Below are 16,227 nucleotides of genomic sequence, written 5' to 3'. Positions count from 1 at the left end.
ACTCGATTTGAGAACATGGTCATGTTGCATTGCTATAGCGATGAGATTAAATTTAAGACTTTTCTTACCACGTTGGTAGATTCTGCTCAACGATGATTCGATAGGTTGGAGCCCCGGAGTACACAAAGCTTCAAGGATTTCAAGAGGGTCTTTTTGCATCATTTCAGTAGTAGTAAGAGATATTAAAAAACTGCTTTCAGCTTGTTTGAAATCAAGCAGGGTAGAGATGAATCACTACGGGCTTACATCCGCAAATTTAACAAGGCGGCCTTATAAGCATGATCATGTGCCCCCGAAACTAAAACTACGGATTTCACACAAGGGTTGCAGGAGGAGGATTACTTCAGGTTGTTCATAAAGAGATTACCCCAGGATTTTGAGGATTTTCTATCCCGGGCAAAGAAATATATCAACATGGAGGAGGCACAGAAACAAAAGAGGGAGACGGGGAGAAGGGAAAGAAGTGAGAAGTCTGGAAGGCCAGAAGAGCGGTTCTCTAGAGGAAGTCCGCTGGGGCGTTTTTCTCATTACACCCCCATGAAAAATTCGAAAAGCCAAGAAATTCATCTTTGTAATGAAAAGGGAACCGACATCCCAGCACATACATCTTCCCCTATTCAGAAAATGGGTAAGAAATTTTGTTCCTTCCATAAAGAGTGTCATCATAATACTAGTGAATGCAGGCAGCTTAAGAGGGGATATCCTTGAACTAGTCTTGAGAAAACCAAACCGGCGCCTAAAAAATTTAGGGGACCCCCTTGGACACTCCAAAGCTCGGGGCCTAACTTCCCAGCCCGAGCTCCAGTTTCCAAACCCTTCTCGAATACTGGAAACATGCCTCCTACTCTGGAAAAGACTCGGGAAGAGAAAGATCAGAGGAAATCCCCCACTCTAGGGGTAATAAAATTGATTGCGGGAGTATCTACAGATGGGGACTCCAATAGAGCAAGGAAGTCTTGGAGCCAAAGAGAAATTTTGGGAGTAGACAATTCCGGAAGAGAGCGGGAGCTTACTATTACCTTTGGGCCTCATGATCTACTACACATCTGCCTACCTCATAATGATGCTCTGGTCATCCACGCCAAGATCGCTAATTATGATATCAGAAGGGTGTTTATCGATTCAGGAAGTTTTATCAATGTTCTCTTTCAAGAAGCCCTGGATCATATGGATCTGAAAAAACACAGTTTGGAACCCTTGGAGACAGCACTCTTTGGGTTTGCCGATCATACTGTCCACCCCCGGGGAGAAATCTTGCTTCCCATAACTTTGGGATCCGGGGAACTAAGAAAGTCAATGATGACCACTTTCACAGTGGTCAATGCACCATCTTCTTACAATGTTATATTACGGAGGCCAGCTATGAACACCTTCAAAGAAGTGGCTTCCACTTATCATCAGAAGATCAAGTTTCCAATGAGGGGAATGATCGGAGAGGTGCGAGGTGACCAACCTTCTGCTCAAAAGTGTTATGCAGAGGCAGTCCGAATTGAGAAGAAGAGAGCTAAGGGAAGTGGTGATACCAAGAGGTCAGGAGGGGATGTTAGTGTGGTGGAAGAAGTACAGGCCATTATAGAGGAAGAGCAGGAGGAGGTGACTTTGATTCTCGAACTCCCGGGGAAAACCACCAAAATTGCTCGGGATCTGGATCTTTCCACTCGAACACAATTATTGGATTGTCTACAAAGGAATGTGGATGTTTTTGCCTGGTCCCCGGAAGAACTTGTAGGCATTCTATCCTATGTAGCCGAACACAAATTGAGTGTACTACCCAGTGCCCAGCCAGTGGCACAGAAGAAACGGCATTTTGGGCCCGAGAAGGACAAAATAATTGTGGGGCAGGTGAATGAGCTTTTGAAAGCTGGACAAATCCGAGAAGTTCCATTCCTAGTTTGGCTCTCCAATATGGTATTGGTCCAGAAGGCCGCGGGTAAGTGGAGAATGTGCGTCGACTTCCGAGATCTCAATAAAGCATGTCCCAAAGATTGTTATCATCTGCCGAGGATTGATCAGTTAGTTGATTCCAGTTCTGGTTATGAACTGCTGATTTTTATGGATACTTACCAAGGATATCATCAAATTCCCCTAGCTAAAGATGAACAAGAAAAGGTTAGCTTTGTAACTTCTAGCGGTACTTTTTGTTATACTGTTATGCCATTCAGTCTAAAGAATACAGGAGCCACGTACCAGCGCTTGATGGATAAGATATTTCAAAAGCAAGCGGGAAAAAACGTTGAGGTTTATGTGGATGATATTCTGATTAAATCAGAGAAAACAACATCTCTTGTGCCTGATCTTGAGGAAATTTTCTCAACCTTGAGGAAGTATGGAGTGAAGTTAAATCCATCCAAATGCACCTTTGGTGTCCGAAGTGGAAATTTCTTAGGCTTTAAGGTAACTGAGAGAGGAATAGAAGTTAACCCGAAAAAGGTTAAGGCTATTGCCGAGATGACATCTCCTCGATCAGTAAGAGAAGTGCAAAAATTGATCGGGAGAGTTGCTGCCCTGTCTCTCTTTATCTCCCGATCATCACACCGAAGTTATCCATTTTTTCAAATTCTAAGTAAAGATCAAAAGTTTGGTAGGATGATAAGGCTGAGCAGGCCTACTAGGAATTAAAAGAACATCTAGCCATACTACCAGTCTTAGTAAAGCCCGCTCTGGGAGAAAAATTATTAATCTATCTATCTGCCAAGAATTGTGCTGTCAGTTCAGTTCTTATTCAAGAGCAAGGAACAAACCAGAGGTCGGTCTATTATGTAAGTCATGCTTTGAGAACGAGCTAAGGTACACAAAATTGGAAAAAATAGCTCTGGCCCTGGTAATAACCGCAAGGAAGTTGAGGCCTTATTTTCTGTCACATCCTATCACAGTCCTCACCAATAGTTCCTTGGGAAAAATTATGACTAACCCGGATATCTCAGGAAGACCAGTCAAATGGACGATCGAGTTGGGAGAGTACGACATTGTGTATCAACCGAGAAGAGCCATAAAGCCCAAGCTCTATCTGATTTTCTTACAGAAATGACACAATCCGGGTACGAGGAAGTATGGAGGGTGTTTGTGGACGGAGCATCAAGCAAAGAGGGCATTGGAGTAGGAATTGTTCTCGTTTCACCCACTGGGGAAAAAATAAAAATAGTAGTAAAGCTAGATTTTCGAGCGTTGAATAATGAAGCCGAGTATGAGTCTGTGGTGATGGGGATGAAGACTGCCCAGGAGGTTAGAGCCAGCCGGATCATTGTCTATTCAGATTCTCAGCTGGTCATCCAACAGATTAGAGGCTCATATGATGAGATTCGGGAAGAGAGAATGAAGGATATCTGAAGGTCATCCAGGGACTATCTGAATATTTCTCTGATTAGAGCGTGGAACAGATACCTATAGAGGAAAATACTGAGGCTGATGCTTTGGCCAAAATGGCCTCCTCTTTGACAAGTGAGGGAAAGGGCGGTGTCATTCAAGGGCCCGACTAGTTTCATCTATAGAGACCATCCAGGCCACTGCTTCCAAAGACTACTAGAAGACCCCTCTGCTCGATTATTTTCTCATTGGTAATTTCCCAATGATCCTCTGCAGGCTCAGCGAATCAAGAGACAGGGGCCCCGCTTTAGCATCATCAATGGAAAATTGTATCGGCGGTCTCTCAAGGCCCTTTGTTGAAATGCCTAACCGAAGAAGAAACTGAGTATGTCCTAAAAGAAATTCATGAATGCTATTGTGGGGATCATCTTTGTTCCATAGCCCTCACTAGGAAAGCATTATTGGCTGGATTTTGGTGGCCCACTATGAGCACTGATGCTAGGGAGGTGGTCCGAACTTGTGAAGCATGCCAAAGACATGGTAACATCAACCATAGCCCGGTTTCGCTGATGAAGCCCATCCGCGTGTCCTACCCTTTCGATCGATGGGGACTGGATATTGTGGGCCATTTCCCAATTACCCGAGCACAAGAGAAGTTCTTATTAGTAGCAGTGGATTATTTTTCGAAATGGCTGGAAGCTGAAACATTGGCCAAAATCACTGAAACTGAGGTACTAAAATTCTTATGGAAACACATTTTTTGTAGGTTCGAACTCCCTCGGAAATTGATATCAGACAATGGAAGCCAATTTCAAGGAAGAAAGATTACATCATGGTGTAAAGAGATGAAAATTGCTCAATCTGTCACATCTGTTGCATACCCCAAGCTAATGGGCAAACAAAAGTCACTAACCAAGTAATTGTACAGGCTTTGAAGACCAGACTACAAGGAATTGGGAAGGACTGGATAGAGGAATTACCCAGTGTTCTATGGGCTTATCGAACTACTCCTCGAACTGCCCAGGAGACTCCTTTCAGTCTTATGTATGGATCCGAGGGAGTGTTTCTAGTAGAAATTGGACAGACTTCAGCCCGGATTCAAAATTATCCATAAGAAAATGACTTAGCCCGGACTCAAGAATTGGATCTATTGGAAGAAAAAAGAGAAAGGGATGCGGTTAGAATGGAAGCTTAGCGAGGAAGAGTTGTCAAAGCTTATAATCAGCGTGTACGACCTCGAGAATTCCAAGTAGGTGACTTAGTGTTAAAGAAAGCCAATCCGACTGGACAAGTGGGAAATTAGAAGCCAAGTGGGAAGGTCCTTACAAGGTAATCAGAAAGCTTAGTACAGGAGCACTCTATTTAGAAGACAGCCAGGGTCGATCTTTAAAAAGGCCCTGGAATTCTTTTCATTTGAAGAAATATTATGCTTGATAAAATTTTGCATTTGTAACTTGTAACTTAGTGGAATAAAAAGGAGGGAATGACTCAAGAAATTGTCATACAAGACCAGGGACCCATACTTTGGTTCAGGGCTCTGTACCCTGATTATCATATAAGACCAGGGACCCGTACTTAGCTCAGGGCTCTGTACCCTGAATATCATATAAATCCAGGGACCTGTGCCCTGGCCCGGGGCTCTATACCCTGGTAAACCATTATCACAAAAATGAAAGATCCCGATAAATTATTGAACTTTGAGATGAATATGTCCCCAAATTTCTACTAAGATCCCAGGAGTATACTAATTTCAAGGAGTTGAGGAAACTGAATGCTTCAAAAAACTTAGGAGGAACAAATAACAAATTACTTAAAGAAAGGATCGGTTTCCCGACAAGTTTTAAATATTGTGTAGATTTTTACCAAATTTCAAAATATTTCTTTAAGTATGAGAAGGAATAAGCAAAGGCGGTTCCATTGATAAAATCATGAGGGATGGAAGTACAAGGAAATAAGTAAGAAAAAAAGAAATACAATCCTACTCTACAATCGGTGGGCTTCCCCTTTCTGCTGCTGAGGCCTCATTCTCTCCTGCTTCAAGAAGACAGTCGTTTTCCTCTCTCGCCTCCTCATTCTCTTTAGGCAGTGAAGCAATTGCCAGATCAAAATTTGGAAAGTCTTTATCATCTGTTGGAAGGAGTCCTGCCTCTGTAAATTGATCCCGGCATTTATCGAAGCCGGTCTTGAAGAAGGAATATGCCCTATCTTCAACGGCCTCTTTGAACTCTGTGGATGCAAGAAAGGAGGCCCGCCATTCTTCTTTAGACTGGACCACGATCAGACCCAACCGAACCCAGTCCAAGCCCTAGACCAGCGCCGCAAGCCATCTGCATGTGGACAGCAGCTGCGCGCCTCATGATGTGTTCTCCACGTTTCGCTTGAGCCTTCACTGAACCAAGCCACACCAGCCCCTGCCCTAACCCTTGAAAATCTTCCTTAGACCCTAAATGACCGACAACGAGCCGCCTAGCCCTAGCAGTGAGCCCCCTTGGCCGCTGTTGGCCGCTGCTGCACTTACCCATGTGTGGGGGAGAGACCCTCTTCACGTGGAATCTTCCCCATCCGAAGATTCGAGCCCTAGCCATCCTAAGAATCTTCCTAGGACCTAACCCCGACCAACCCTGCCATCTAGCCGAGCCCTGACCAGCCATGCAAGCTAGACGCCCCTTGACTCGAGTGCAACCATAAAAAACCCTCGGTCCTCTCCTTAGCCTTCCCTTCGGTTTCCAGCTTGATTTACCTTTAAAATTAATCATGTTTCATTCATATTTCATCTTATATTGGCAGCTTAACCCTTAGGAATCCTAACGTTTCAAAACCAAGAATTAAATCGTTGAAACTTTGAACATATTCGACAAAACGTTGAACCAATCGTACAAACGTATTTTTCATGCATAAACAATTAAATCATGCATATTATGATTTTTATGATGTTTAAAAGAGTTTAGAAAACGTGACTTATCGTTTAAAACGCTCGAATACTCAATCTTTGGCGAGTGTGCGAAGAAGAACGACCGGACGACTTAGAACCCTAGCCTTTTCTCCTCCTCCTATTCTCAAAAATAGAAGTGTGTGTGTTGTGTGTTTTCGACTGCAAGGGCTGAATTATGGTGTTTGGAAAGCCTAGGAGACCTTATTTATAATTTAATTAACATGATAATGAGCTTTGGTTTTGAGCCTCCAAGTTTAGGAGCAATTGAGCCTACTTAATTTAATTAAATTGAGCCTAATAACTCTTATTTATTTGAAACATAAAATTTTATAGAATTAGTTTCCCAAAAATATTATTTTTGATCTTTTAAAACTCCTTGTTTGCCCAAAACCGACTTCTCGGGAAAAATCGAACTCGACTCGTAAAATAATTCGAACTCTAACATTTTAGAAAAATTAAGTCATATTTTATCATATTAGGAAGCCTTGCAATTATTTAATAAAAAATAAATATTCTTGTCTTGGTCGTCCCGGATCTCCTTTCTCCTGCCTATTATCGAATATTCGGGTAAAATTCTTCAATTTCATGAAATCGTGTCATCTAATCATGCAATCACATATTTAGTCATTTAATAAATATCATGCAAACATTTAGAATTCATTAAATAAAACAATTAAGTAATTAAAATAATTTTGCAAGCATGTGGTTTACGTAGGCTTGGTTTTTCGGATGTTACGATACTTGGTCCTTAAAAAAGGTGAAAAAACCCGTTCGAGGCTTGTCAGCCCAATCGGAGGGACTAGGAATCCGGATTTGTTAAGGGGAAGGAATAGAGCCCATGGCTCTAATATCTTCCTCCGCCCCGAGGCGAAGTGTGCTCTCCATGGTGGAATACCGGGCATCACTTGGAATGTCAGAAGGATGAGGGCTAGGAATCGGGTCTTACCCTTCCCCTTTTTGGTGACTTGGGAAGGGCCAGAGATCGGGGGAGAATTTCTTTTTGTTTGAGGTTTCTTGGAAGAATGGGATGGAACAAAAATTTTAACAGGGGAAGATGGTGAATCGGAGCATGCAGCTGCGGACTCATATTCAGGAGAACCGCGCGCAATGCTCCAGAGGTGGAGGGAGTAGAATTCGACATTAAGAGAGAAAAAGAAACTTACAAAGAAGGAAGGAGTAGGGGGAGAAGCAGTAGTTGCCGGAGAGGAAGCGCAGAACTCCGGAAAATGCTAAGAGTAGAGACGAAGCAGGAGCGAAGAGAAGTGTTAAATGGAGATGGTTTGTTGTTATATATAGGCGAAAGAGAGTGATATCCATCGTCGATCTAAAGGTGAATCGGACGGACATGATGCATCTTGGAAATTGGGCGGGTAGATGAAAGGACGTGCGTGGAAATCGAGGTGTGTCAGACTGATCGACTTCTCGGAATACGAAGCGTTTCAGACCGTTCAAAATTATAGGGCCTACGTCAGCATGACATCTTTCCTATTATTCGAGAATATTAAACGGTAAAATACTTAATGTCCGAGAGATATGAGGCCCCGACACTATATTTAAAACAAAGGAGACACGAGATCCCGACACCTTACCCCATCTTTGGAAGACATGAAGCCTCCAATGCTTTTATATCCAGGATTGATTATCTTTTTGTTGGAGTCCAAGCATGACTAATCGGGACAACGAGTAAGACTCTAGTCTGACTATTTAAGGGAGGGGTGATGATACCCCATAAGGACTCGGGTCATGGATTACCCAGGATATTAAACTGAATACCCAAATCAGGGTCAGTCTGCAGGAAGGGTTCTTCAGAAGTCGGGCAGGTGAATGCCCGTGACATCTTCCCGGGTTATCAGAAACCATGGCTCTCCAACAAATTCCCGGGAGGCATTCTACCCGGGTTACCTCAGAAATTGCACTTCACTTGAGTGCATCAGTATGTGATACCTTAATTTTTAGCAATCATTACTGTCAGAACAGAGGTTGGCGTATCAGAGAAGTTGTCAGAAGCAGAGTATGGGCAGCCATCTTGCTATAATTAATAAAATTGGCACTGAAAACAATGTTATCATGGACTTTATTTCTATAAATAACATGTTTGTTTGAAGTAAGGAACACAATTTTTTCACTTACAACATTCTATTATTATATTCTCTAAAAATCCTTCACTGACTTGATTGTCGGAGTGGTCACGCCGGACTCTCTTCCGAAGCCCATTCACGCGGTTATCTTTGTGTTTCCAGGGTAATCTTATTCTTCCAGGGAAAGAGTACTCGGTTTGAATATATCTCGCAATGATCTTATTATTCGATTCATCTCAACAGCTAGACCCGATGAAATTGTACACCCATCTCTCACTCAATCCACCCGGTCTTCATCATTATCCCATAAAGAAATCACCACCACCATTTTGTTGGGGCGTTGATACCAAATCGACAAAGTGGCTAAACAATAATTATACATTTCAAAGGATAATTAAATGAGTATTTTTACACACTAATCTATTAAAGTCAACTACAATCTACTAGAATCAATCTGATAACTATATCTTGATTCTAGTACATCAAATTATATTTAGGAATATAATTTTTTAATATACATATATGCGTGTGTGTCCATCCAATTAGCAATAAAAGAACATAATGGGCTGGTTTGATTTTATTCGAGAATTTTGGATAAATATTTTGGAAAAAGATGTTGAGAAAATAAAATAAACACATATATCATTCAATAAAATTATTTTAAAATATTGTATTGTCAATTTTATTATAATATAAAAAGATTTATTTTGGGAAGTGATGACAAATTTATTAAATTAAATTAAAAATATAATAAATATGTGGCAGGTGCAAAAAGTAGGAAAAAATTACAATGTTTGGAAGCATATTCTGAAAAATATTTCCATCCTCTCAAAATATCACAATACTTTTACAACAAAATCTCCAAAATTTTATTCTCTCTCAACTTTTATTCCTAATTTCCCTCACCTCTGAGAAACACTTTATTACTATATTATATTATAATTGACTTACTTAAACAATATTTCTAAATTTTTAAAAAGTACGTTTATGTAAAATCCCAACTAATGAAATTTCTTATATTACACTATATCTAATAAACAAAAGTATGTATCTAAAATAACACTTCAATATAATCTCCTAAAATATATTTTCTCAAAATATCTTTGAAAAGACTGTAAAAAATTTCAATATTTTTTTTGAATGGGTTATATAGTTTATTCTTATATGTATTTTAATTAATCCTATATATTCCTCGAAAAGAAAAAAATAACATTCCTACAAGTATTACGTCAAATAGTTGGTTTTTTGTGAAACGATATTTATATGTGAGATATGTGAATTTTTTTTATTTTTATAATAATAAATAATATCTTTGATATAAAAAATAATATTTTTTTATGAATGATATAAATAAAAAATAAATTTTATAAAACTGATTTGTAAAATTATTTCACTAAAGTTAATGTGTGTATGAAAATAATTCTTGAAAAATGTGTATTAATATATTATAAGGTCTCTTGTGAGATAGTCTCATAGATTTTTATATGTGAGACCGATCAACCCTACCGACATGAGAGCGTCTCACACAAATTTTTTCATATATATATATATATAATTTAAGTACGAAAAATGGGGGAGAGTGAAACAAGGGAACATATCCTTGTCGTTATTATCCATAAAGAAATACCAAGTTGCATTTCATTACAACTAAATCTCTATAGATTCCAAGGATTTTTTCGACAATGGAAGAATTGGAATCACCGTTTCACCGCACCCATCATCATCATCTTCTCTTCCTCCACCACTCTCTCTCCTCCACATACCAACAGCAATATCTACAGAGAGAAGACACAAAGTCCAAATCACAAAGAAACCAAGAAGAAAGGGAAATTTTGTTATCTTTTACTCGGTGAAAATCAATGAAAATATCAGAGGAACCTGAACAAGAAACGAACCCAATTCCAGTTCAGCCATCCTGTGCTGCTTCGGATGGGCTGATGGATTTAGACTTCGACCTCGATGGCTGCTGGCCGTTGGATCAGATCTTTGCGGCTGCAGCTGCAGCTGCAGCATCGGGACCTGGGTCGCCGTTTTTTATATCCAACTCCGAGCAGCCTTGTTCGCCTCCCTGGGTCTTTCCAGATGACAGTCACGATGGGGGTATTGTATCCAATGGCGGTTTTAGGCTCTCACACTGCTCGAAATTTCCAGTTCCTTCTTGTATGGTTTGCACTGCCCTTGGTGTTTTATTATTATATTCTATAGGTATCTAAGATGACCATGTTGTTGGAATGAAAAATTTGTGACCTTTTGATTTCCGGTATTTCCATATTTCTTGAAATATGGAATCTACTTTTGTCTTATTATTAATCACCAGAGTTCATCTTTTTAATCTGTAGTTGACTCTATATTATGTGTATTCAATGGAAGTTTTTATCCTTTTTAGCGGTTTGTGTGTTGTTGGATTAGTCGTGGTGCGGCTTTGAGTGAGAAAAATCTTTATTTTGTTTCCTACTTGGTTTTCGGGCTGGAACCAGTTACTGGTTACTTCTATTATCGTTTGGGTCCTCGTGTGTTATTGATTGTTTGGGATTCTTTTAGTGTAAATTTACGAACCAAATGATTGGTTACGAGTCCCTTTCTAACTGTCAGGAGCAATTCAAAAGTTTACTTTGTGGAAGTTTGTTCTTTAGTTTGTGTATGTGAAGAGATTTTTACAAGTTGAATATGCTGCCTTATCTGCTTGTTTCAGAATATTTGGTTCTTGCTTTTTCTCACGCGCATTCAACAGTGAGTTCTGCAATAGTCTGGCTGGCTGGCTTGGATACCACCATGCTTCTTGTTGTGGACTTCATAGCTGATTATTGAATCATTTTACTATCTATCATGTACAAGTATTGAATTCGATACTTTCTCTAAATGCAGGTAATCCAAGTTCGGTTACCGAAAGTGCACTTGCAAAGGATGAAAAGAAGATTCAAATTTCACCATTTATGGGATTTATGCCAATAGACTCCCCTGATGGATCATGTATTATAAAGGAAAGAATGGCGCAGGCTCTTAGGCACTTTAAAGATTCGACTGAACAGCATGTCTTAGCTCAGGTCTGGGCACCTGTAAAGAATGGTAATCAGTATATGCTCACGACTTCAGGGCAACCCTTTTTTCTTGATCCCAACAGTAATGGGCTTCATCAGTATAGGCTAGTTTCTCTAAAGTACATGTTTTCTGTGAGTGGAGACACTGATGGAGAACTCGGACTTCCGGGACGTGTCTTTCACAAAAAGTTGCCTGAATGGACGCCTAATGTACAATATTATTCCAGCAAAGAGTTTCCTCGGCTGACCCATGCCTTGCATTACAACGTAAGAGGAACTTTAGCTTTGCCTGTGTTTGAACCATCTGGGCAGTCTTGTGTTGGTGTATTGGAGCTAATAATGACCTCCCAAAAAATCAACTATGCTCCGGAGGTTGACAAAGTTTGCAAGGCGCTAGAGGTTAGTAGTTTGCTTGCTGCCTTCCAAATTCATTTACAATTTAAACTTCATTTCATCATCACAAATCTCTTTATTATTCTTTTTTTTGTTCATTAGTATTCTTTTTCAAAATTGCTTGATCGCGTTGCTATGAGTAGTTTCACAGAAAAAACCCGACTTCTTAAACCTTATGTGACATAAGAAAGCAGTTGATGCTGTGCAATAGAGATAGACCTAGAAAATTGAAGGATTGGTGTGCCAGACTGAGAGGGGAGGACTGGGATTACCAAATGTATTACTTATATAGATATTCATATAATGTTCTATGCTTTTTTTGTGTGCGAGTGTGGTGGGGGAGGGAGTGATCACTCTGTCATGTCCCCCGCTGAGTCCACCCATATGTATCCCCTCCTGTGGACACAATAGTAAGATCTTCTTGACAATGCATGTGATGGAGGTCTCATTGCTTATTTGAGTTGTCTATTTCCATACATGTCTAATTGTAGAGACAACGGATGGCATTTGCTTGAACGTAATTACGAGATGTAGTATTTATCTAAAATATTAAAATTTAAAACTGTCTCGTTGGTACGTTTGCAGAACTTGTAAGGCCCTGTACATGTCCGTATGAACCATGCTTTTGAATTACCAGACATTTCTCATCAATTTGGGTATCCCTGATTATATAAAATTAACTTTCATGCAGGCGGTGAATTTGAAAAGTTCGGAAATATTGGATCATCAAAGCCCACAGGTATCATACATCTGCTTACTGAGATTATATTGATGGAGTAATGTCTTTTCCTGATCACATCTATGTACATGGCAATTATGTCTACCAGATATGCAATGAAGGACGCCAAAATGCGCTGGCAGAAATCTTGGAAATACTAACTGTGGTGTGTGAAACTCACATGCTACCTCTGGCTCAAACTTGGGTTCCGTGCAGACACCGCAGTGTCCTGGCAAATGGTGGTGGCTTCAAGAAAACTTGCAGTAGCTTTGATGGAAGCTGTATGGGACAGGTTTGCATGTCCACAACTGATGTAGCATTTTATGTTGTCGATGCTCACTTGTGGGGTTTTCGAGAAGCCTGTGCGGAGCATCACTTGCAAAAGGGGCAGGGTGTTGCTGGCAGGGCGTTTGGCTCTAATAATTCTTGTTTCTGTGAAGATATTACAAAGTTTTGCAAAACTGAGTATCCGTTAGTACATTACGCACGAATGTTTGGTCTGAGGAGTAGTTTCGCCATTTGTTTACGTAGCACTCATACGGGAGATGACGACTATGTCCTTGAATTTTTCTTGCCCCCGAATGTTCAAGGCTACGGAGACCAGCAGGCTTTTTTGGACTCCCTTTTAGTGACGATGAAACAACATTTTCCGAGCTTGAGAGTTGCTTCAGGAAAGGACCTTGACGATTCATGGAGGTCCATTGAGATTATTACTACATACGAAAAACCCAGTCCTTGGCCCGATTTTACAGAAACATCTCCTCCTGTATCTGCCACTATACCTAATGGTGAGATGATGCATCATGATGGCGACACCAAACTGCAAATTGTTGCATCTACTGCTGAAGGTAAAGATAAGGTTAAGAAACCAGAGAAAAAACGGGGAAAGGCCGAGAAAACAATTAGCTTAGAGGTTCTGCAGCAATATTTTGCAGGTAGTCTTAAGGATGCTGCGAAGAGTCTTGGCGGTAATCTCGATACCCAATGCTTGTGCTTTTACCTTTAGTTGATTAAATATATATATATATATTTTGTTGTAAAAATCACTAATCAGTGGATTCATTTAAAAAAATCTGTTGCTACAGTTTGCCCTACAACGATGAAACGAATCTGTAGGCAGCATGGAATCTCTCGCTGGCCTTCTCGCAAGATAAACAAGGTTAACCGCTCTCTTTCGAAGCTGAAGCGTGTAATAGAATCTGTACAAGGTGGCGAAGGAACATTCAGTTTGACTTCTATAGCTACAACTTCCATTCCCGTTGCGGTGGGTTCAGTCACTTGGGCAGCGAATTTGAATGGACCAAATCAATACTCCTCACCTGACAATAAAGCATCTGAATCTCGGGAACAGATTGGGGCGCTTACTCTGTTTAGGGCCTCTGAAGCTAATGAACCAGCAGGCACATCAAATCTTGCAGATGGAGTAGTAAGAATTGAGAAACAATCTCATCAAGAAACCAGTATTTTGGCTGCTGATGCTTCAAACAGATCAAGAAGTGGGTGTGGCTCAAGAGAAGAGAGCACAGGCATTCCTGCTTCGCAAGGATCGTGTCAAGGTAGCCCCTGCCTTAGAGATGATACTTCCCCTCAAAATGTTTCCCCTACCGATGAACAATTTTTGAAAGCTACTGGGCGATCACTTGAACTATTGGGCAAACAACCGAGAGAAATAAATCTGTCATCTACATTCTCAATACCTGATGATCTTGTCACAACACCCCAGGAGCCATTCGGAGGAATGCTGGTAGAGGATGCAGGAAGTTCACACGATCTGAGAAATTTGTGCCAGGGAAACGAACCTCTGTTTGAAGAGCATGTCACCGAATGTAGCTGGACAAAACCTCCGTTTCTGGATGCCATTCCCAAAGAAGTCATGGTTGCTGCTCCAGTCAATAAAATGGAGCAATTTTTGGACATGCCAGAGGTGAAAACCATCACTATAAAAGCCACATACAGGGAAGATATAATCAGGTTCCGACTTTCCATAGATTCCAGGATTGAAAAACTAAAGGAAGAAGTGGCCAAGAGGCTTAAGTTAGAGCTCGGAACGTTTGATATCAAATATCTTGATGATGATCACGAATGGGTTTTAATAGCTTGTGATGCAGACTTGCAGGAATGCATCGATGTATCGAGATCTTCTGGTGGCAACATAATTCGGCTTCTGGTTCATGACATGATGGCAAATCTTGGAAGCTCTTGTGAGAGCTCTGGTGAATGAGCAGTGATTTTAAGTGTACACAGGTAAGTATATAGAGATTTATTGTAGTGGTAGGATCGATTCAAGTCCAAATGTAAATTTTGTTTCTTTGGTTGCACTTAATTTTTTAGAAAATTTTTAAGTTGTAGTCATTGAGTTTGAAATAAATCGGTCTTTTTTTGTCGGTATTAGGATGTATGTCATACCAATCTGGTGTACTTTACATAAGATAATGAATTATTTTATGTTTCTGTTTACACACTTCTTTTTTCAAGTATTTGTATGAAAAAAGATATTTGCATACTTCAGATCATAGTGTGGGGATACTGTTGTCATAAGTATTTCTCATAACATAACAAAGTTTATATGGGTTTTTTCTTAAAAATATAATTTTTTTGTAGGAAAATAAATATAATTTCTAATAATTACCAAAGGCTTGATACTCTCTGTGTCTTTTTTTTTTTTTTTAGGTTTTATCTTCAATAATACTACACCATTCCAAAGAATAAAGCAAGAAGTTGCTGAGATATTAATATTAATGAACAAAGGAGACTGGATTTTCAGTCAAATTCAACCTGTAGTTGTTAGGAAAAACATCTATTTGGATATAAATTGGGTTTACAAGACCGGGTTTAACAGAATTCGGGTCAAATTTCCAGGGTTGGGGCTGATAATCTGCTAAGGAACTTGTTTGCCACAATTTATTGAGAGTTTACCAAAAGAATCTTCATACTCAGAGGGAGCAAATCGATTTTCTACCTCTGATATATAAAAGCTGACTCCATTTAGAAATTAACGGATTTCTACTCATCCAATCATACCAATCCAAATGAAATGAAGCTATAATCAGGCATTGTGAATCTGGCTTATGGTAGAAGTCAGAATACCTCTGAATACGTGAGCGAGATACAGACGGAAGGATCATCTCCGGAGAACCCCAACGATGGATGGAATAGGGTTTGGAATCGTCGTCGTCTGAGGATTTTCAGGCAAAGACACCTGTGAATGCTGAATATGTTGCTCAACAAGCCAATTGTTAACTCCTTGATCAGTTGTACATGTATGTATGTTGTGTATTATCTGATATCAATTAGATAATCTGTAAATTTGCATGTAAGTCTCTTGTCTCGCTTAGTCATCGCTGTAACACAGCTCTGGGGCTTACTTTTTAACACTTTTTTCTCTCAATGGAAAATATCATTCAATAATAATAAACAGAAAGAACAATGCGAACAAGAAGCCTCAGCAAATTAATATTCCAATACTATAAACAACCTTTTTTGTTTGCAAGTACACAAATAAAATCTGGACAATGTAATACACGATGATCAGCTTCTAAAACCGAGCGTAGACCACTTTCTTTATGTCTCCTTTTTTGTTCGTTTCGAACTGGGATTGATCAGGTTTTCGAGTAATTTTGCCTTCTTGTTTCGGGACCTGCCAGCTTCTTTCAAGAGCTCAGCGATCCTTTTCATCTCATCGTTGAAATATGGATTCAATGTTCCGAGCTGCTCGTTAGAACATACTTGAGAATTTCAATTGCATCTTCGATTCTGTAGATTTCA

General features: G+C 39.9%; 1 protein-coding gene across 2 annotated transcripts; it reads left to right on the top strand.

Moving 5' to 3' along the window:
• The first annotated feature begins 9,961 nt into the window (after positions 1-9,961).
• Positions 9,962-14,919, top strand: LOC142526297 (protein NLP7-like). 2 transcript variants are annotated; one of them, XM_075630589.1, is made up of 5 exons: positions 9,962-10,473; positions 11,179-11,750; positions 12,436-12,483; positions 12,572-13,430; positions 13,548-14,919. In XM_075630589.1, the coding sequence occupies exons 1-5, from the start codon at positions 10,173-10,175 to the stop codon at positions 14,681-14,683; spliced, it is 2,916 nt and encodes a 971-aa protein (XP_075486704.1). In that variant the 5' UTR covers positions 9,962-10,172; the 3' UTR covers positions 14,684-14,919. The 2 variants fall into 2 exon arrangements, with proteins under 2 accessions (XP_075486704.1, XP_075486705.1); XM_075630590.1 differs by lacking the exon at positions 9,962-10,473 and adding an exon at positions 11,025-11,043.
• The last annotated feature ends 1,308 nt before the right edge of the window (positions 14,920-16,227 follow it).

The sequence above is a fragment of the Primulina tabacum genome, chromosome 15 (genome assembly GCF_025594145.1).
Source record: "Primulina tabacum isolate GXHZ01 chromosome 15, ASM2559414v2, whole genome shotgun sequence".
Lineage (NCBI taxonomy): Eukaryota > Viridiplantae > Streptophyta > Magnoliopsida > Lamiales > Gesneriaceae > Primulina > Primulina tabacum.
Note: the sequence above shows the minus strand (reverse complement) of the source record. Positions and strands in the feature narration are given on the sequence as shown.

Coding starts and splice junctions, on each gene's coding strand:
- LOC142526297 (XM_075630589.1), top strand. CDS start 10,173: ATGAAAATATCAGAGGAACCTGAACAAGAAACGAACCCAATTCCAGTT. Junction 10,474..11,178: donor GAAATTTCCAGTTCCTTCTT/GTATGGTTTGCA, acceptor CTCTAAATGCAG/GTAATCCAAGTTCGGTTACC. Junction 12,484..12,571: donor TGGATCATCAAAGCCCACAG/GTATCATACATC, acceptor TATGTCTACCAG/ATATGCAATGAAGGACGCCA.